This window comes from Rhinopithecus roxellana, chromosome 11, assembly GCF_007565055.1.
Source record: "Rhinopithecus roxellana isolate Shanxi Qingling chromosome 11, ASM756505v1, whole genome shotgun sequence".
Classification (NCBI taxonomy): Eukaryota; Metazoa; Chordata; class Mammalia; order Primates; family Cercopithecidae; genus Rhinopithecus; species Rhinopithecus roxellana.
In genome coordinates this window covers 73,991,159-74,012,241 of record NC_044559.1, presented here as the reverse complement: position 1 = coordinate 74,012,241, position 21,083 = coordinate 73,991,159, and the positions used below count along the sequence as shown (strand labels likewise).

Below are 21,083 nucleotides of genomic sequence, written 5' to 3'. Positions count from 1 at the left end.
ACCCAAGTGTGCCCAATAATCACCTGGAGACCTTGAGGAAATGCAAATTTTCATTCAGAAGGCTAGGATGAGGGCCTGAATTTCTGCTTCCCTCACAAGCTCCCAAGTGATACCATGTTTCCAATCCAAGGACTACACTTTGAGTAGCACATGTCAAGAGTAGTGTTTCAGCTGGGCGTGGTGGCTCACGCCTGTAATCCCAGCACTTTGGGAGACCGAGGCAGGTGGATTGCCCGAGGTCAGGAGTTCAAGACCATCCTGGCTAACACAGTGAAACCCCATCTCTACTAAAAATACAAAAATTAGCTGGGAGTGGTGGCAGGCGCCTGTAGTCCCAGCTACTCTGGAGGCTGAGGCAGGAGAATCGCTTGAACCCAGGAGGCAGAGTGAGCCAAGATTGCGCCATTGCACTCCAGCTGGGTGACAGAGCGAGACTCAGTCTCAAAACAAAACAAACAAAACAAAACAAAACAAAAAAACAGCTATCTGGACCTGCAAGATCCTGATTCTGTAGGGCAGGGATGGGACCTCAGATCTTGCATTTTGAACAAAGGCCCAGGTAGTGTTCATGCTGCTTCTCCAAGGAATACATTTCCATTGGTACCGAGTCACCAAGACCAAAGTAAGAAAGAGGAGACACTCAATTCTGTCTGCCAAGTGAATAAAAGATGCTGCAAGCACACCAGGAAGAAGAACGTAGCAAAAGCCACTATATTTTATAAGGTGAAGGTCACAAGTGAGACAGAAACCATAAAATCCTAAAACGATTTTGCTTAGTTCTCTATTTCCAAGCAATATGCTTTCCTCCTAGCTTTTATATTTTATCTTGGGAACAGTTACCAAAGCGCTGTAGCTATTTTTGAAGAAGAGAGGAAGCAAATCAATTATTTGCCTTTTTGTTCCCCCAAGGCATCGGAGGTATGCTAATGGGGTCCTTGAGAGCTCTTCTCTATGGATGTGCCTAAACCATGTAGAAGAGATGAGGCTATATTCATTAAAGACTTTGGAAGCTATTTTAGCTTCTTCAAATATCAAAATACAGTTGTGATGTTGCTGTCACTGCCTTTCTGTATATTTTTACACTTTTATTTATTTCAGGCTCCGGGGTATATGTGCAGGATGTGTAGGTTTGTTACATAGGTAAACGTGTGCCATGGTAGTTTGCTGTACCTATCAACCCATCACCTAGGTGTTAAGCCCAGCATGCATTAGCTATTTTTCCTAATGTTCTCCCTCCCCCCACCCCACCCCCAACAGGCCAGGGCTTTCAATAGTATTGATGTTTGGGGCCAGGTAATTCTTTGTGGTTGGGGACTGTGCTGTGCATTGAAGGATGTTTAGCTTCATCCCTGGCCTCTACCCACCAAATGCCAGTAGCATTCCCTGCCCCAAGTTGTGACAACCAAAATTGTCTCCATGCATGGCCAAATGTCCCCTGGGGGGCAAAATCAGCTCCATTTGAGAACCACTGCTTTAAAAGCAATGCCTGAAAACCTCATCTTCTAAGAAATCTGACTTGTAGTTCGAGTATGTTGATACGAGGTAGTGATATAAAACCTTAGGTAGAACACTGCCAGTAACCAGTACTACGACTGCACTTTGGATTCTTGGGGTCATGGAAAACACTAATTTGACCTTCTGGAATGGGTAATTTTACTGACCTCAAATGTGCCAAGAGCCTAATAGGTAATGTGGTATCTCAAGCGTGTCTCAGAGGAGATTGGTACAGAAGCCACAAAGAGACCCTTTCCCAAACCCAGCGTTGAAGAGTCAATGACTACTTTTTGCCCATGTCAACAAAATACTACAGCCACTCACACAGTATAAGATACAGCATTAATCACCTTGCCACTGCAGCTACCCTTTGTTTTGGGAGGTTCTTTTCATGAGTACTTAGCATCTTGTGATCTTTAAGCTAGGTACACCAAAGGGACCAGGATTTACTAGACGTCTCGGTACTGATTTCTCTTCCTCATAACCATTGGACAAATCTTACCCATAAACCAGTGGTTTTCAAACTTTAACCTGCATCAAAACCACCTGTAAAGTTTATTAAACCACAGATCACTGGACTATGCCCCCAGGGATTCCGATTCACTAGGTCTAGGGTTGGGCCTGAGAATTTGCATTTTTATTTTTTTATTTTTTGAGACAGGGTCTTGCTCTGTTGCCCATGCTGGAGTGCAGTGGTACAATCACAGTTTGCTGCAGCCTCAACTTCCCCAGGCTCAGGTGATCCTCCCACCTCAGCCTCTCTAGTAACTGGGACTACAGGCACATGCCACCGTGCCCAGCTAATTTTTGTATTTTTTTTAGAGACAGGGTTTCCCCATATTGCCCAGGCTGGTCTCAAACTCCTGGGCTCAAGCAGTCCTCCCACATCAACCTCCCAAAGTGCTGAGATTACAGTCATGAACCACTACACCCAGCCAGAAATTGCATATTTAATTAGTTCGAGTGATGTTGATGCTGGTGGTCCAAGGATCACACTTTGAGGACCAATGTCATAAGCCAAGGTAGTAGTTCTCAACTTTGGCTGAACGTTAGACTCACCTGGGGGTCATTTTAAACTATTGACGCCACCCCTCACCAATGAAATCAGAATTTCCAGGTATGAGATCCAGTTATGTTAACAGAATATACTTAAAACTTCTCAGGTAATTCTAATACACAGCCAGCATTGAAAACCATTGAACTAGGTGAGATGCATTCCAAAGCATTGAGAGTGGAGGGTCTTACCAGGTGGCCCTGTTTCATAGAGGAAAGATAGATCACCAGTAAATATCAGTTAATCCTAGAGAAGTATGACTCCAACCCCTCAGGCTTCATTGAGGATTATTTCTCCTGTTCCACCCAAATGCATCTCAACACTGCAGTCCAAACAAGGTTCAAATCTCAGTTGCAGTTCATCTTTGTTGTGTCTCAACAAGATGTGGGCAGGATTGGAGCCAGAGATTGTAAATCAGAGGCTGGGCTGGGAAGAAGTAGTCAAGGCTTGAGGGAAGCAAACCAAGGCTTGAGGAGCTCACAGCTGGTAGAAATCAGGAAAGGCCATCAGGTCAGTGCTGGGCTTCTGTTGAGGCTGAGCACCAGGAACATGGCAGAAAATCAAGCCAGAGGCCAAAGAGTTTGCAGTCACCAGATCCGAAGTGAGACACCAGTGAGCCCAGAGTTAAATATGTTCTTTAGACCTCAGAGACAGATGTAGCCTTCATTTTTAGAAAGTGCATTTTCATAAAACCCACTGTTCCTTTACTTTTCAACACAGCCCAGAGATTTCTCATCTATTGATGTTCAATGGCACAGTAGTATGCTCAAGAAACATGTAAAAATGCCTCATAAACTGGTATCATTCAAGAATTTTCCACCCAAAGAAGTACCTTCTGCCTCCGCTGAATCTTTATGAGATACATTATGCCCTTGGACTTAGCAGGATTAAAGTTTGTCACTTTCACTATTTTTAGAAATTGGAAGGGTGACTTTGCCAGGGCCCCAATTGTTTTGGACCTGATTCAAGACTGAGAGTGTGTGGAGCAAACTTAGCTTAGTCTGCTCCTCAACATCTGTAGCTTAATATGACTTTACCATGTGGTCTTGTTTGCAGTAATGATCCTAAGGGAATACAGTCTCTGCTTCCACTCTGCCGCCACCACCACCTCCTCACCAAGGAAAATGCCCACCAAATGAGATAGAATTCTTTAATGGAAGTTGAAAACAAGGCTAACTTGTTTAAAAATATGCACAAGACACATGTCTCAATAGATTCTGGAGAAAGCTGAGAGCCTGTCCAATCATTAATTCACACCATGAGGGGTACAGGAGGTCCTGAAGAACATCCAACTTCAGTGCTCTTCTGTACTCTGTATAAAGCCTCCTCACAAACTATGAAGTTCTGTATAAATGATATTCTTCTTCATTATTAGCCTAAATTATTTCACAGGCATCTCACTTTTCTAGGAAGTTGGAAGGAAACTGAGATCGGACTAATAGTTGTGAGAAGGCATTTGAGAAGTTTTGCTAGTCTGTAGAGGGATGGCTCAACAGAAAAGGCCACAGTTCTCATTCACATAATCTCATAGGAAGGCAGAAGAGAAAAACCAAAACTTAAGCCACTCTATGACATATGCCATTAGGAAGTAAAGGTAGAAATGGTGAACAGGTAGAGAGGAGAAATAACGTGTGTTAGATACGAGGATTTGCCCGGAGAAAGATGGAAACACTTGGGATATTTGAGCCCCCACTGCCCCAGTTGGACCCGGTTTAGGAGTTGTAAATATTCACAAGTCATCCCCGAGAGTTGATGAGGTTTCTGAAAGATGTGAACCCGCTATGTCCCAGGCCAACAACTCTTTGTTCTCATATTTTCCTTCTCGTCTGTGATCAAGCCCTCATCCCTGTTCACCATTTCCACCTGCACATAACTCATAATATGGTGCCTTCTCCCCTATTTCTGGTCTCCCAGTGGCCTCACCTGTGGGAGACCATTTTTACTCTCCACACATCCTAGATAATGTGTACTGTAAATTATTACCCAAGTCCAAACCAGCATTCCTCTCATTTCAACTTATTCTCTTTATGAAGCAGTCCCTACTTTTACTCAACTTGTGTTGTAGGTTGTAACTTTCAGCCACACCAACTTCCTGCTCATTCAGGTATGGATTATTAATTTTTCCAATTGGCTTTCTTTTTAAAAAATAATAGCTTCATTAAGATAAGATTCACATACCGTAAAACTCATCATTTTAAAGTGCACACTTAATGTGTTTTAGTATATTCAGAGTTGTGCAAGCATCCCTACTAATCTAATTCCAGAACATTTCATCACCCCAAAAGAAACTCTGTACTCACTTAGGCATGCCCCACACTCTCCTTTCCCCAGCTTCTGGCAACCATGATCTAATTTCTTCCTTTATAGATTAGTCTATTCTGGAAATTTTACATAAATGGAATCATACAACATATGGCCTTTTGTGTCTGGCTTCTTTCACTTTGCAGAATGCTTTCAAGGGTCATCCATGTTGTAGAGTGTACTTCATTCCTTTTTATGGCAGGTTAATATCCAATTGTATTGATATAACACATTTTGTTTGGAATCATTTGGATTGTTTTCACTTTTAGGCTATTAGGTATAATACTGCTCTGAATATTTGTGTACAAGTTTTTGTGTGGACATATATTTTCATTTATCTAAAAGTAGAATTGCCAGGACATTTGATAATTTTGTGTTTAACATCTTGAGGAACCACCAGACTATTTTTCAATCCCACCAATGATGTCTGAGAGGTTCAATTTTTTCTGCATCCTAACCAACATTTGTTATTATCTGTCTTTTTTATTATCGCCATCTTGTGGGTATAAAGTATCTCATTAGCATCTTGATTTGAATTTCCTTCGTGATGACAATGTTAAGCATCTTTTCATTTGCTTATTGACCAATTGTATATCTTCTTTGGAGAAATATCTGTTCAAATCCTTTGCTCACCTTTTAATTGAGTTGGTTTTTTATGTGTTGTAATATTTCATTATATATTCTGGATATAAGTCCTTTAATTTGCAAATATTTTCTCCCATTCTGTGAATTGTCTTTTACCATTCTTGGTGGTGTACTTTGCATAATGTTTCTAATTTTGGTGAAGTCCATTTGATCTATTTTTTTTTTATTTGTGTTTTGGGTGTCCTAAGAAATCACTGCCTATGGTAAGGTTTTCTCCTATTTTTTTTCCTAAGAGTTTTATAGTTTTTACTCTTATATGTAGGTGCTTGATCCATTTTTAGTTCATTTTTATGTATAGTATGAGGTAGGCATCCAACTTCACTTTTTTGCATGTGGATATCCAGTTATCAGCTACTAGTTGTTGACTTCTCAATGTTAAGCATCTTTTCATGTGCATTGACCAATTGTTTATCTTCCTTGGAGAAATATCTACTTAAATCTTTTGCCCACTTTTGGAGTTGTATTTGTAAGTGTTGTAAGATTTTGATTTGTATTTCCTTACTGATGATATGCCAGGTGCTATTCTAGATGCTGAGGAAACAGAAGTAAATGGGACGTAGCATACCTGTTGCCTTTCAGGGAGCTTACCCTCACAGGTGGGGGTGGAGATCACATATAAATAGAAAACAAGGTGAAATAATGTGTGTGCGATGCCTGACACTGTGCCTGGCCCCTGGAGTGTGCATAGCAAAAGGTAGCTTCAATAATAATAATAACAGCTATCATTGTTATTATAAATGCCAGTACAGAGATGTGTGCAAAGTGCTGTGGCAAGAGGGAGTGACTTGTGCTTGTCTCAAGATTGGCTTCACATAGGGCCACCCCCAGCACCTCTAGGGCCCAGGAAGGGAGTAGGGGAGGTGCAGGCATAGGGCTCTAAAAGACCAACCTTTCATGAGTGTGTATGGTATGTGTGTCATGGAAACAGCTGGTTTTCTTGTCTCTGTGAGTGCCAACTCGGAATAAGGATTGTGATCAGCAATTCCCATGCCGGTCTGTACATAAGAAGAAATGGCTTCCTTCATTTGTCTTAGAAGATCTTGACAGGCTTTGGAGGGAAGCTCAGAGGCCGAGAGTAAATAATAAAATGTTTCTAAATAGCTTACCTGGGCACATTATCTTAAATATGATATAATTAGAGCTGAAAGTCTCTGTTGCTTGGGGATAACATAGTGTGTCCTCAAACTGAACTTTCAGAGTATACAGCAATGGCGGTTTTTCATGTGGAAATTATCGTACTCTGCAAAAGATCAAAAACTGTTAATTTAATTTCATCATAGGAAAAAATTATCTTAGTGGTAGGGAGTATGGCTGTATTATATGTATTCCAGGGTTCACATTACAAAAAAAATCCAGTTATAGGAAACAATTTTATGAAATCACTTTTCCAAGGCTTTTCATTATACTAGTCATTTGTTTTGTCATCTGCTAGCACATGTTAGCAGAAAAGTAAGAATAGGTGCCATAAGTTAAGAAAAATGTGTTAGAAATGAAAAACTTTAAATTGAGCACATTCTAACAATTAATATAATCTAATTTAAGCTACAAAGTACTTTGGCCCAACTGGGTAGGATGTAGTTGTTTTCAGAAAGGATAATTTTAGAACCTTTCTAAAGGGTTTAAATTTTAATTTAAACATACAATTATATTTTATCAGAAAATAAAGGCTTTCTTTAGTATCCAGTTTTAATATCACCTATTGTATAAATTATGAGTTTTTATTCAGTCTTCAGTTCATCAGGCACTGATTGGCTGTCCGATATATGGAGGGAACCTTATTTAAGTATATGATCCTTTGTTCTAAAGCAGTTCATGATCTGAGGAGGAAATGCTGTCTAGTGTAGGACACATACATTGCTAGTTACAGGAAGTAGCAATTTGTGATAAATGCTGAAATAGAGAGGTTGGTTCAGATTCAGAGTGGGGTAGATCAGGAGGAGCTTTCTTGGAGAGCTGGTACCTAGGCTAGAGCTCAAAGTTGGCGGTAGGGGAGATGGCGGCAATGGCGAAGAGAAATCGAGGAAGTGGTAGTAACCTGGTACACATGGAGTGTGGAATGATTGGGGGATGTAGCAGGGCACACAGTTAGACAGGGAAGAGCCACATTGTGGAATCTTGATGATATTATACCAAACTGATGAGCCTGGACTTGATTCTGTAAGCAGTAGGGAGCCATAGAGGGTTTTTGAGGAGAGTTGTAACAGGATCAGATCAGTACAGTACGTTTTAGTTTAAAAACTCCAAGGGGTAGCTATCTTATGATTTCAGATATTTGATACAGAAGTTCATTTACATTTTAATGGTTAATTATGCCTCCTGCAAACTGATGACTCCTCTTGACTGATATTTTTTAGCAATGGCTAAGCAAGAGTTTATAAAGTGTACTAATAAAGCATGAACTTACTTTTTATTGTTTATCATAATAACATCTGAGTCAGTACCCCAGATTTTCTCCTTAAATGTCTCTGAGCCAAGGAAAAGAACCAACCAGATTTTCATTTTAGAAAAAGGACCAGGAGTCTGGGCACGGTTGCTCACGCCTGTAATCCCAGCACTTTGGGAGGCCGAGGCAGGCGGATAACAAGGTCAGGAGATCGAGACCATCCTGGCTAACACAGTGAAACCCCATCTCTACTAAAAATACAAAAAATTAGCTGGGCCTGGTGGCGGGCACCTGTAGTCCCAGCTACTCAGGCGACTGAGGCAGGAGAATGGCGTGAACCTGGGAGGTGGAGCTTGCAGTGAGCCGAGATTGCACCACTACACTCCAGCCTGGGCGACTGAGCAAGACTTCACCTCAAAAAAAAAAAAAAGAGAGAGAGAGAAAGGACCAGGAAATGCGTCCATACAGCAGAAGAAAACAAACTGATATGAAGCAGGAATGTTAGACAAAACTTCAGTCCCCAGGTTAGTACTGTACCTAGTTACCTGGGTTTGCAATCCAGCTCTGCTCTTACAGGCTATGTAACTTCAGACATGCTACTTAACCAATATGTGCCTCAGTTCTGTTATCTGTAAAATGTGGAGAATAGCACTTACCTCAGTGGTTGTTATGAGAATTAAATAGATAAATTTAGAGTTCTCTGGCACATAGTAAGACCTCAATAAATGGAAACTATTATTATTCAGTCATCAGTCAATAAAAATGAAGTCTGTGAATTCTCTGCCAGTGACATCTTGTAGTTTATAGTCTTTTCACATATTCACTAGGTCATTGGAGCTCCACAATCACCTTACAGGTACTGATTGTTCAAGCTACCATTGCTACTGACAAACTACCCTAAAACTTAGAGCCATAAAACAACAACTATTTTATTATGCTCACAGATTCTGTGAGTCAGGAATTCCAAAGAAGTACAGCAGGAATGGCTTATCTCTGCTTCACAGTGTCTGGGGCCACAGCTGGAAGCTGCTTGAAAGGCTGGGGAGAGGCTAGGTGAGGTGGCTCCCGCCTGTAATCCCAGCACTTTGGGAGGCCAAGGTGGGAGAATCACGAGGTCAAGAGATCAAGACCATCCTGGCTAACACGGTGAAACCCCATCTCTACTAAAAATACAAAAATTAGCTTGGCGTGGTGGCGGGCATCTGTAGTCCCAGCTACTTGGGAGGCTGAGGAAGGAAGGAGAGAAAGAGAGAGAGAGAGAAGAAAGAAAGAGAGAAAGAAAGAAAAGAAAGAGAGGAAGGAAGGAAGGAAGGGAGGGAGGGAGGGAGGGAGGGAGGGAGGAAGGAAGGAAGGAAGGAAGGAAGGAAGGAAGGAAGGAAGGAAGGAAGGAAGGAAGGAAGGAAGGAAGGAAGGATGGCAGGCAGGCAGGCTGCCTGCCTGGCTGGGAGTAAGTGAGACAAGGGGCTGGATCAGCTGAGACTGGCAGATCCACTTCCAAAACAGCTTCTTCGCTGGCACTTAGGTGGGAAGGCTGGAAGGTTGGGTTCAGCTGGGACTGGCACCTAAGCACCTACATGTGGCCTCTCCACTATGGTGGCCTCAGGGTAATAGTCAGACTTCTTACAATGTTCTTGCAGCTAAAGCTACATGCCTTTATGACCTAGCCTCAGAAATCTTATAATGGACATTCATTTCCCATTCTCTTTTGGTTGAAGTAGTCACAAGCCCACCCAGATTCAAGGGAAGGGGCTGTAGACCACACCTCTCCGTGGGAGGCATACCACGAAGGCCATGTTTTAAAATCACCACACTGGCATTATTTCCTGATTCTAGATAAGAGATGGTAAATCAGTGGAAATTAAATGATTTGCCAAGGAATAGTAACTGGGATAGTTAGTGGGGAAGGGGGCTTGGGGAGGAGAATGACTTTTACCATAATTCTGACTCTAAATTATTGCTCTTTCAATTCGTATATATTATATCAGCTAACACATACTTGCTAATATGTAAAAGTTCAAAGAAAAAAAATCAGCTGGTTTTGAGTATATTCAGTAACTTCCCTAAATAGAAACACAAATTTAAAAGAATAAGGTTTACATTTATAAGCCCTTGCATAAAAACTTCATATTTTAAGGAGGTCCAGGGATGAGTGCAGTCCTGAGATTGGTCAGACGCAACTTTGTATCATTTTTCTCACAAAGAAAGGTCTATGAAGATGTCCCCGATACTTAACTGTGATTTCATTTGTTCTCTAGGAAAATCTCATCTGGCCATTGTCCAGCGGGTGAATAATGAGGGAGAAGGAGACCCTTTCTATGAGGTGATGGGCATTGTCACACTGGAGGATATCATAGAGGAGATCATCAAGTCAGAGATCCTGGATGAAACGGATCTCTACAGTAAGTGCACAGCCTTGGCTGTTCCCAGGGTCATCTTATTTCCCTCCAAGACTCTCAGGTAAGGCCTTGTTTGATTTGTAGAAAGGGTGTCAGGGCAAATTCTGTGCCCTGATGTGTGTCAGCCACTTATGCCAGGTGCTGCTGTGGCAAGATACCCTAGCTGGAATCACTTCTGAGTCACTGGGAACATGCTAGCTAAGTGTTTATCAGGAGGCAGCCTTCAGGAACTGAGCCAAGACTATGAAAAGGAGACCTCCCAGCCTTTGGGTAGAAAAGGGACTACAGGCAACACAGTGTTCCCAGGACGGTGCCCAGAGGCCTCTCTGCCCTTGTTTCTGTCCCCCGTGTTCTTGTTTGGTTGCTTCATTCACCTAGATGCAGACCCCAACAGGGGTTCCACTCACACCAGAACAGCAGTGAGCAGTGGAGACGGTCATGAGATTGCCTACTCACAACCTAAGCCAAAAATGGAATATTCCTTCTTACACACTTCCCTGGCCTCTTACGCCTTTCAGCCTACCACCCTCGGTTTCTGTTCTCTCCCTGCCACTAGAATCCCTGCTCTTGTCTCTGTTTCCTTCTTTCTGGTCTGCTCCCCGTCCTAACTCCCTCACTCAGGAACAATATAGACTTTTCTATGCAGATGTGAATACTTTGGGTTACTGAACTTTATCAAAACTTTGCTTGCAAACACTACAAAGGCATGCTTTGTCTCTAGGATTGGAATGTTATCTAAGTCCATGGGAGTCCCTAGGCCAGGAATTGTTACCTCCTCAGAATTTAATCTCATGGAATAGCCATCCTTTTCTTCCTCACAGAGATAACTCATTTCAGACTTGGGTCCTTAGTTTGTGAGATGCGGCCTTTCAGAAACTGGCTCCTGGTAGAAAGAGCTTTGATGCCATAAGGCAGTGAGCAGTGCAGAAAGGGTGCCTTCCTTTTGGACAAAGAGATCAACCCTAAAGGTGGGCCAGGCCTTGACAAAAACAAGCAGGAGAATCATGGCACCTCCCTCCAAGAGCCTGGCACTACTGTGCTTGCCCCAACCAGGCATGTCTTCCTCATGTGGGGATCGAGCTTGGAAATGTCCTCTCCCTCCCCAACCTCTGCCTGCCACTCATGATTTAGAATTCCCAGGTGTAGCCTGGGCAACATGGTGAAACCCCATCTCTACAAAAAATATAACAGTTAGCCAGGTGTGGTGGCGTATGCCTGTAGTCCCAGCTACTTGGGAGGCCAAGGTGGGAGGATCCCTTGAGCCTGGGAGGTCCTGGCTGCAGAGAGCTGAGATTGTACCACTGCATTCCAGCATGGGAGCCTGGGAGGACTGTCTCAAAAAAAAAAAAAAAGAAAAATCCCGGATGTCTCAAATAAACTGGTGAAGCCATTCACACTAAGGTGTTAGGTGCTGATAATAGTCTAAATGAGTAAACTCCCAGGGCACTTGTTTGAACAACATTAAGGCTTCAAGCACACACTATTAAAATCTAAGGAATGAAGGGGCAAGCAGAGGAATGATTCCCTAATGATGCCATTTTAAGTAGCAATCTGATGGGGGAGAGGGGAACTATTTAGGCAAACTTATACAAATCAGAAAGTTGCTCACTAGTGAGAGCGAGGCTGATAAACTGTATCTGCTACTCTTTTGCTGAGTGATCCTCTTTCTACAGGAGCAGATTAGGGTAAATCAGCTGCTGGCATGATTCCTTAAGAACTGTGAAAAGGCCCAGAAGCCAGGGATACTGTCTTTCTTCTTGCATGACCCTGACCTCAGGTGATCTGGACACCTGGGTCTAGGTCTGCCCACTGTGACTTGAGCAAAAGGAGTGTCAAAGCAGGGGCCAGATGACTGCAAAGTCCCAGAGTCAGAGTGAGCCATGGAAGAGCTGCACCGGCAGGAGGGCACTTTGTCCCTTCTAGAAGGAAACCCAAAAGCAAGCCCCAAAAGGAGAGAGGGCACACCAAGGAGCCAGATTCTGGGGCCTTGTTTTCCTGCCACAAGTGTTCATTCCCTTTCATTCTCACTGCAGCCACTCAGCTTGCACCAGATGTTCCCCCACAGCCCTGTTTCCCTTTAGGCCAAGTTTGGAGAAAACCCAAATCCTTTTCCCTGTTCCCCTTAATGCAGATAAGATGGGCTAGCAGTTTCAAAATTTTACTCAAAACTCAGGGAAAACAAAAGAGAAAGAACCAAAGGAGACATTTCCTGTACCAAAAAGAGAAAGGAAAAAAAAGGGAGGGGGGGGGTAGATATATTTAGACAAGCTTTAAAAAGAATGAGAACAAATTAAACTGGAAAAAGCAAATTTTGTCAACCAATAATTACATGCCTGATATATAGGCTCTTGGGAGGTACCAGACCCTGCCTGAGGCCCCCCACCCAGAAAACCCACCTTTAGAGATTATAGGTCCAATCTTATTTCTTCTCCTCTCTTCTTCCCTATATTTCCCCTGATTCCCTCCCAGTGGAGGGACTGGGGTTGAAGCAGGGAAATTGTGAGATAAGAGGTAGTGGCTGCCCTCTTCCCTTGTGTGGCATGCTTCAGGTACCACTCAGATCATGGTTCAGATAAGCAGCAGGAGACTAGTTGAGGCCAGTTCAGGGGAAAGGAGGGGGACAGAGTCAGAAATTCCCTGGGCCCCTGCAACCCACTCGATACTAAGAATGCAGGTCCCTTGTGTGTGTATGACTTTGTGTAAAAGCATTCTCACAGGTCGCTTCCAGTTGGAGTCTCATAATTAATTGCACAAGATGAGTACGAGAGCTATATTAAATATGACTAGCCTCCTTGTACAGGTTAAAATAAAAACTCTGATGCTTAGAGAGGTTGCATGGTGAGTAAGTAGTGGAACCAGCCTCAGAACCCCAGACTTGGGTACCCCAAGCCACCTTTCCCCTTTTTCTACTATACACTCGCTAAGTGTGGAAAACACTGAAATGATGGCAGTCTCCCATTGTCTATCCCTCACCAACATCCTTCTACTTCCTGGGTGATACTGTGATGTCATCCATAGTTGACACTGCAGAAATGTTCTATCTGTCCCCTGTGATTCTGGGAAAACCTCCAAAGACCAACAATGATTCTGAGATAGCTGCAATCTGTCCTCTGTGACCCCGCAGCTGATAATCGGAAAAAGCAGAGGGTCCCACACCGGGAGCGGAAGCGGCATGACTTCTCCTTGTTTAAGCTTTCGGACACAGAGATGCGGGTGAAGATCTCACCACAGCTTCTGCTGGCCACACACCGCTTCATGGCCACAGGTAGGACAAGTCTCCACTCCAGAGAAGCTAAAACACAATCTCTAGGGTGGGACCCAGGCACCAATCCTTGTTAAAATCTTCCAGCCTGATTCCAGTACGCTGTCAGGACTGAGAAGCACTGTTCTAGGAAGGAGGTTGCCTTAGATAGAGTAATGGATGCCACCTACTGTCGTATTGAGCCCCAGGCCTGATCTTATAGAGGAAGAAATGAGTATAACTCAACTCTTCTACCAGAGAAAAGAGCTAAAGAAACCATTGCCGCACTTTTCCCTTTTCTACTCACTTCCTGGCTGAAGCCTGAGGCCATCTCCCTGTCTGTTAGACTTGCGGTGCCCTAGAACAATGCCATAGAAGCCTGTGAGCTATGGATTGTTTAAATACAGAAGTGGATTGTGAATCTTGGGATCTTTAGAAAGGAAAAAAAAGTGAGACAATCCAAAGATAAGCTGCTTCTTGTGAAGAAGGTCAAGTTTGTCTTTGAACCCTCTGACCATCCATGCCTAATTAATGTGCTGACCTAGAATGATCATATCTATCACGACGTTCAATATTGAATTAATCCAGCATGTATTTATTGAGTATATAATGAGCGCTAGCACTGTTGTAGATGCTAACGAGTAGAAAATTTTCAGTTGGAGCTGCTTTAAGATAGAATTTCTAGTTCTGAATACAGATTTCTTTTAACTACTTCCCAGAGCATATATAATATAAGTAATATGAGTTTAACATATGTAATATAAGTAATAGCTGTAATATATAAATATGATGCAAGGATGCCTCATATTATTGACAACTTATTATTTAAATAATTGCCTGTCTCTAGTAATGTGGGATTTCATATCATTCAGCAGATATATGTCATACAAGTAAGCCGGATTAAATTATCTGCATTTCATTCAATTATAGCAGTAAAGTCTTTGTTGTTTATGTGGCTTAGTTATCCATGTCCAATGTTAAATAAAATCAAAGAAAATTAGTAACGAAACAGACATTTCCAGATGGAGACCTGTTTCTCCTGAGGTGCCAGTGCAGGGACACACATCTCCAGAGGACATGGGTGAGGCCCTGAGATGCATACTTGGGATTAGGATCCTCCACTCCAAAGGAACGCAGAAGCCCTGCCAGCCTGGTGCCCTGGTACATGCATAGGGAGCCCTCGTGCCCACTCTGACTCCTCCCAGCTGCCACTGCTGGAATGGGTGGGACACAGCTGATGCTGATTCCTCCCTCCCCCGTCACTCTCCTGTAGAAGTGGAGCCCTTTAAATCTCTGTACCTTTCGGAGAAGATCCTGCTCCGGCTCCTGAAACATCCCAACGTGATCCAGGAGCTGAAGTTTGATGAGAAGAACAAGAAGGCCCCGGAACACTACCTCTACCAGCGCAACCGCCCTGTGGACTACTTTGTGCTGCTTTTACAGGTGAGTAGGAAAGTCAGGGAACCTCTAAGAGCCAGATGAGGGTATCTCCAGGGTGAAGAAATGGCCATGCCTCCTTCAGCACCAAGTTCCGAGACTTAGCTGGCTGCCTCAGGAACAAGGCCAGCTGGGTGGACATTTCTTCATGACCCACAGGAGGGGGCTAGACACAGAAGACTGGTGTCCTGGGAGTGCTGGGATCTTTAGCATTTAGTCTGACAACTCAGCAGTGTTTGGGGTGGGGTGAATACCTCTCCAATAGGGGTTTTGCTTCTAAACTTCCAGAACTGCTGCTCTGCAGAAACTATAATACCTCCTCATCTCTGCTTGAACATCCCCTGAAATGAAACTGCCCACTGCCTGCTAAACTTTAGACAACTCTTCTTTAAACCCTTCTCTCTGTCCAGTGGAAATCTCACCATCTCTGACTTCCTTACTGGTCCCTGCTCTGCTCTCTGGAGGTGCACGGGACACATTCATTCTCTCAGCTGCATTTCAGCCTTTGTAGTTCCTGGAATCTTCTCCCCCTTAAGAGGACCAGGAAGGGGAAAAATGACCTGTTCAAAGAAGTGCAACCTCTCCCCAGTGCTCACATAAGTATGATCACCTTCTGCTCTGGATACCTGAATAGGCCTGTCTTAAATAAGTGTCTGACATGATTACAGCTTGTAACACTGCTGGTGCCCTGTCTGGCTTCACCATGAGCGCTGTCACTGATTCCCTGTCCCTTCCCAACATAACCTTGTGAATCCTAAATACGCTGATTGTGTTTTAGAATCTTAATTAAGCTCACATGAACTTAGAAATTGTCTCCTTGTTACAGTCCACTTCCAACCTCTCTGCTCTGTCACTGTAATTTGCCTCACATATATCCTTCCAAATGGTCTGAACAAAATGACCTCTCTTCTCCAAAAAACGGAGTCATGTGCTTCACTGCTGGAAATCAACAAGAATCCTGTTACATTGTTTGTATAATGTAATGAGCACATAGTTTCATGTCTTATACTGAATATAAACTTAACAGTTTTCAAATAAAACATGGAATAAAATGTAGTAGCAAGAGTGTAGGCTCAGAAATTTGAAAACTATGGCTTTAAAATTCCATTGTTGCCATCTCCTAACTAACCTTGACCAAGTTATTCAATCTCTGAGCCTCAAAATTGAGTCCCCTGTAAATCAGGGATAAAAATGGCATGGGCTTCATGGGGTTGTGGGGCTAATTGCATGAGAATCTATGCAGTGCACATAACACAGTGTCATGTCCATGCATGCTATGCATTACACGTCAGCTATCACTATTATTGGCAATGAATTAAACAAGCTTTGCACAGAATTAGATTTTATGGTTTTTGTTTTTTTTTTTTTTTTTTTTGAGATGGAGTCTTGCTCTGTCTCCCAGGCTGGAGGGCAGTGGCCCGATCTCAGCTCACTGCAAGCTCTGCCTCCCTGGTTCAAGCAATTCTCCTGCCTCAGCCTCCCGAACAGCTAGGACTACAGGCGTGCACCACCACATCCAGCTAATTTTTGTATGTTTAGTAGAGATGGGGTTTCACCATATTGGCCAGGCTGGTCTCGAACTCCTGACCTCGTGATCCACCCGCCTTGGCCTCCCAAAGTGCTGAGATTAAGGCGTAAGCCACCACACCCGGCCTAGATTTTATCTTGACCTGACTTAGAAATGGTCCAGTCTTGGACTAAACCAGTGGGGCAGTTTATGAGGCCCTGGGTTAGCTGGTGCTTAGGCCTGCATCATGGAAGGGCCATTACAGTACGCAAGGACAGCTTGGTTATTCATGACTGGATGCTGTTTTATGAGCAATGAAGCACTGAATTTACTACAAAGAGCTACTAAATTTGGAGGTGCTTTCTCAAATGTAAATCTGGAGAGAATTAACATTCCTCTGTGATAAGAACATGGGTCTAGTCCACTTGTTATCCAAGCAGAAATGCTTAGGGTTCTAGTCAATAGTAGAACTGGAAGTGCTCATACACATTCATAGTACACTTCCTTTTTTTTTTTTCCCAGGGTAAAGTGGAGGTGGAGGTTGGTAAGGAAGGCCTTCGCTTTGAGAATGGAGCCTTTACTTACTATGGCGTCCCAGCCATCATGACCACTGCTTGCTCAGGTATTCTAGTTTCCATTTGTTTATTGGGAAACTAATGGGATATGGTAGAAAAAGCAGAGGGGTTCAAGTCTTGACTCCTCCTTTGACTCCTGTTAATCATCCTGGACAAGCCATTTAACTTCCTTGGCTTTAGTTCCTTCCTCTGCAAAATGGGTGTATGAATCACTTTTCATTCAGTTAGTGCTTAAAGAAAAGTGACAAAAATTGAATTGTAAAAAGCAGTAATATTGTCAAGTGTTAGGGATCTAGAGTGGTAGATTTCAGTGTGAAAAGACAAGTTTATTTTGCTTTTTATACTGGTTCCCTACCCTTCCATTTAATTGCCTGGTTTTTACAGGGTTAATTGGTGCTGGGGGTAGATAGAAGAGGGAAGATTCCCATAAGAAGTGTGTTTTCTGAGTTGCCTCTGAAACCCACTGCATCCTTCTGTCCTTAGATAATGACGTGCGGAAGGTTGGAAGTCTGGCTGGATCTTCTGTCTTTCGTATGTATCTCTCAAACCCCTTCCTCGTCCTCCCCATCATAGTCCTGCCTCAGCCCACTCTAGGGACCTGGACCTGGGCTGGGGCTAAGACAAATGCTGGCAGCCTCTTTGTAATGTTCTGCCAGGAACACTGCTTCCTGCCAGGTACCCACAGACCATGGGAGCTTAGGTTCTTGTGTCTGGAATGTTTTCTGCAGCTTCTCTGCTCACATGGCTGGGGGGATGCAGGGGTTGGGAGGGGAGGCACTGCTTATTGCCACCTTCCAGGAAATGCAGGCAGGTGATTTGTGTGCTTGGGCAGAGGTTCAGCCCTTCCTTCTGTGCAATAACAATTCACCCATGGCCTTTACTCAAAAACTCTCATATGCTATTATTGTGTCTGTGGGGTTTGTCCGCAGTAAGAAGTGACTGCAAGATTTGGGGATGTAAGTTCCACCCTTGTGCAATACGCTGCTTATCTGCTTCTCTTTCCTGCTTCTCCACCTCTCAGCTAGTGGAGAGGTATCTGCCAGCTGGCCATGCATGCTGTTGGTGGGGTGCAGGCACAGGGCTGATGGCTGGTTTGCTCTGCCCCTTCTGTGCTGTGCCTTCTTGCTGTTTCCTATGTAGTTATTGCACTTGTGTTTAAAGGGCATGGCATTTCTTGTGATTAAAAGTGTGATCCAGAAAGAATTATTTCTCTACATTTCTTTCTGATTCACGGATCTGAATTTTGCTTTCAGCTGTTAGTGTTTACAGTGGCCACTTCAATGCCAAATAGGGTCTTTCCTCGCATCATAAGAAAAGTTTTACATATTCCCTTGTGGTGGGAATTGTCAGAGAGTCCCAGAGCTTGATATCATAGTCCCCGGAACATGCCAAGGTAGATACCATTTTAACATGAGTGAAACTAAGGAAATGACTTGCTTCAAATCACCCAGTAAGTTGGTGACTGGCCAAGATGCTTCCCGGTGTCCTGGCTAGTTCACACAGCACAAGAAAATACAGGTTTCAGATCCATCATATTCTGGAATGCAATTTCTAAGTGAAAATAGTGGAACAATTTACAGTGTAATTGTTACAGTGTAACAGCCCAGCCAGTGGCTGAAATGAAGTACCTGTCCAGTCTGAAGAGTGGCAGAACTTGAGTTGGAGGAGATCTGTAAAACTGAAAAGACCCTGGTACATTATTATACTTAAGACAACGAATCTCAGTGCTCAGTAGAATTCTCGATGGGTGAGGGACGGGTTACAGGACATTAGCAAACCTTAGTTCTCTAAAGGAAATTTCCATCATCCATCACATTAGGGACGACCACTGGGATTCTAATATGTTACCTAGAAATGTCTGTGATCTCTTCCAGAAGACTGAAAGAGGTGGAAATTCTGAGAAAAAAAAAGGCCTACATATGGCTTCCTAGCCCAGTGCTGTGGCCAGGCATGGTGGCTCTCACCTGTAATCCCAGCACTTTGGGAGGCCAAGGTGGGTGGATCACAAGGTCAGGAGTTCGAGACCATCCTGGCCAACACGGTGAAATCCCATCTCTACTAAAAATACAAAAATTAGCCAGGCATGGTGGTGCATGCCTTTGATCCCAAGTACTTGGGAGGCTGAGGCAGGTGAATCGCTTGAACTGGGGAGGTGGAGATTGCAGTGAGCCAAGATCATGCCACCTTACTCCAGCCTGGCTACAGAGCAAGATTCCATCTCAAAAAAAAAAAAAAAATTGTTTTAAGTAGAAGGAATGTGTTATCCAATTTCTTCCTTTCCTTCCTTCCTGTCTCTAGTTCTTTCTTTCAAAAGTGTTTAATGGCATCAGCGAGATAGAAATAAAGTTGCAACATTGATTTCTCCTTTAAAACTAGTTAACTGAAAAGAAGCATAACACTCTTTCTTTTTCTCTCCCCATGTTACTGAGCATCTCTGTAAATCTTCAGAAGGAAAAAGAAATATTATTAGCCAATAGGGATAAAAAGACATTTTCCCTCCTCCCTGAATCCATACTCAGTGTAGTGAAGTGTGAAGTAACTGCAAAGGCCAGCCATATCCCAGTTATCCCAGGTGAAGGCTCAGCCCATGGCCCAGCCACCCAGCATCTTTCATTGGCCAAGAACCTCAACCCTATAGGTTGAGGGAGAGCTTAAGTCTAAGCCAAAAGGCAATAAAATCTTGTAGGGTCTTGGCCCAGCCCCCTCCCCCTATGCTTGAAGCTAGCTTGATCAGCCTTTGAGGATGAGGAGTGAGATTATGAGTTTGCTGGAATACTGGCACAATGACCTATGCTTCAAAGTTGAACTTGAGGCTACAAAGAAGTCTCTGGCTTTTCTGTATGAGGCGAAGGGAACATAATCTACACTGTCTTCTTCTTGGTTCTGATTGCCAGGAACCCAGGGTAGCTGGAATAGGTGCACACACAGGTGTGCAGATGTGGAAAGAACAAGTCTCCTTTCTGTTTGGTGTATACATTTATACATTGTATAATACATTGTATACAATGTTTACAGTGTGGTGTATACAATGGGTACAATTTGGTGTATACATTTCTACATTTAGAACTATGATTCTTCTTGAGAATAGAGGGTTTCTTAACTGTGTCTCATAATATTGGAGGCCCATTCTAATATTCATTAACATCTCATGTCAGAGTAAAGGATTATCAGGTAGGTCATTTCAAATAAAATCATTTGGTTTAGCAAATAAAACTGCAGAAGCTATCTATTTCCGTATGCTATCATCTGCAGACTGGTTTCATTTAGCTCCTTAAAAAGGACTCTGGGAATGATCAGAGAAGAGAGATGAAGACAGGTTCCCATGGGTCCCGTGCCCAGACACCACTTGAAGGGGGAGGGACTGGACTGTTACTACACACTCAACTCTACCCAGGCCCCCAAGTGATAGCCAGCACCATTTCCAACTCTGTGGGGAAAGAGAAGGAAAAGGGAACAGAGAGATGCTTTGGACCACTGGTACTTACCACGAAGTGGCTATGATTTAATTCAAGTTGATTCACATTAACACTGCTAGAGATATTGTTATTCCTTTATCCCTATCCTCTAGCAATGCACAGTTCTTCACCAACACTGTGACCAGAGGGAGCTCCTAGGAGTCAGAGGCAGGATGTAGCTTCCTCAAGGATGCCTGTAGCAAGAGCACACGCTTTCCATTCAGGCCTCTGAGTACCCATGCAGGTGCCCTTGGCAGCTGAGCTCCATGGGAGCTGGGAGAGCTTGGTGGGAATGCAGCTCTGGGCTCCCAGCATGTTTGCTGGCTCAAAATGGGGGCCTCAGAGAGTGCTGCCTACATGCTTCCCACAGGGCTCGGCTTGTGCTTGTGCCTCTGATTCCAAGATGTGTTGCACATCTTTTCAGATGACTTTCAGCAAAATCCATTTTATTTTCTTGTCTTTCTGGAGAGTGACTTTGTAAGAGGATGTGATTTCTGTGTTTTCAGAGTCAAGATTCCTTTTTGCAGAGAAGTGTGATGTTGTGAAGATCCAGGAACAGACTGTCTCACCCACTTTGTTCTTTGTCTCTTTCCTT

General features: G+C 43.4%; 1 protein-coding gene across 5 annotated transcripts in view; it reads left to right on the top strand.

Moving 5' to 3' along the window:
- Positions 1 to 21,083, top strand: part of CNNM1 (cyclin and CBS domain divalent metal cation transport mediator 1) — a 67,787-nt gene that overhangs the window by 20,653 nt on the left and 26,051 nt on the right. For all 5 annotated transcript variants that reach the window (XR_004060053.1, XM_030940892.1, XM_030940891.1 and 2 more), the window contains exons 2-6: positions 10,133 to 10,276; positions 13,398 to 13,538; positions 14,788 to 14,957; positions 16,981 to 17,080; positions 17,517 to 17,564. Coding sequence is in view for 4 of the 5 variants with exons in the window: in XM_030940892.1 (XP_030796752.1) it covers positions 10,133 to 10,276; positions 13,398 to 13,538; positions 14,788 to 14,957; positions 16,981 to 17,080; positions 17,517 to 17,564 (603 nt within the window). In the remaining variant the exon portion in view is untranslated. The remainder of the gene's footprint in view (positions 1 to 10,132; positions 10,277 to 13,397; positions 13,539 to 14,787; positions 14,958 to 16,980; positions 17,081 to 17,516; positions 17,565 to 21,083) is intronic.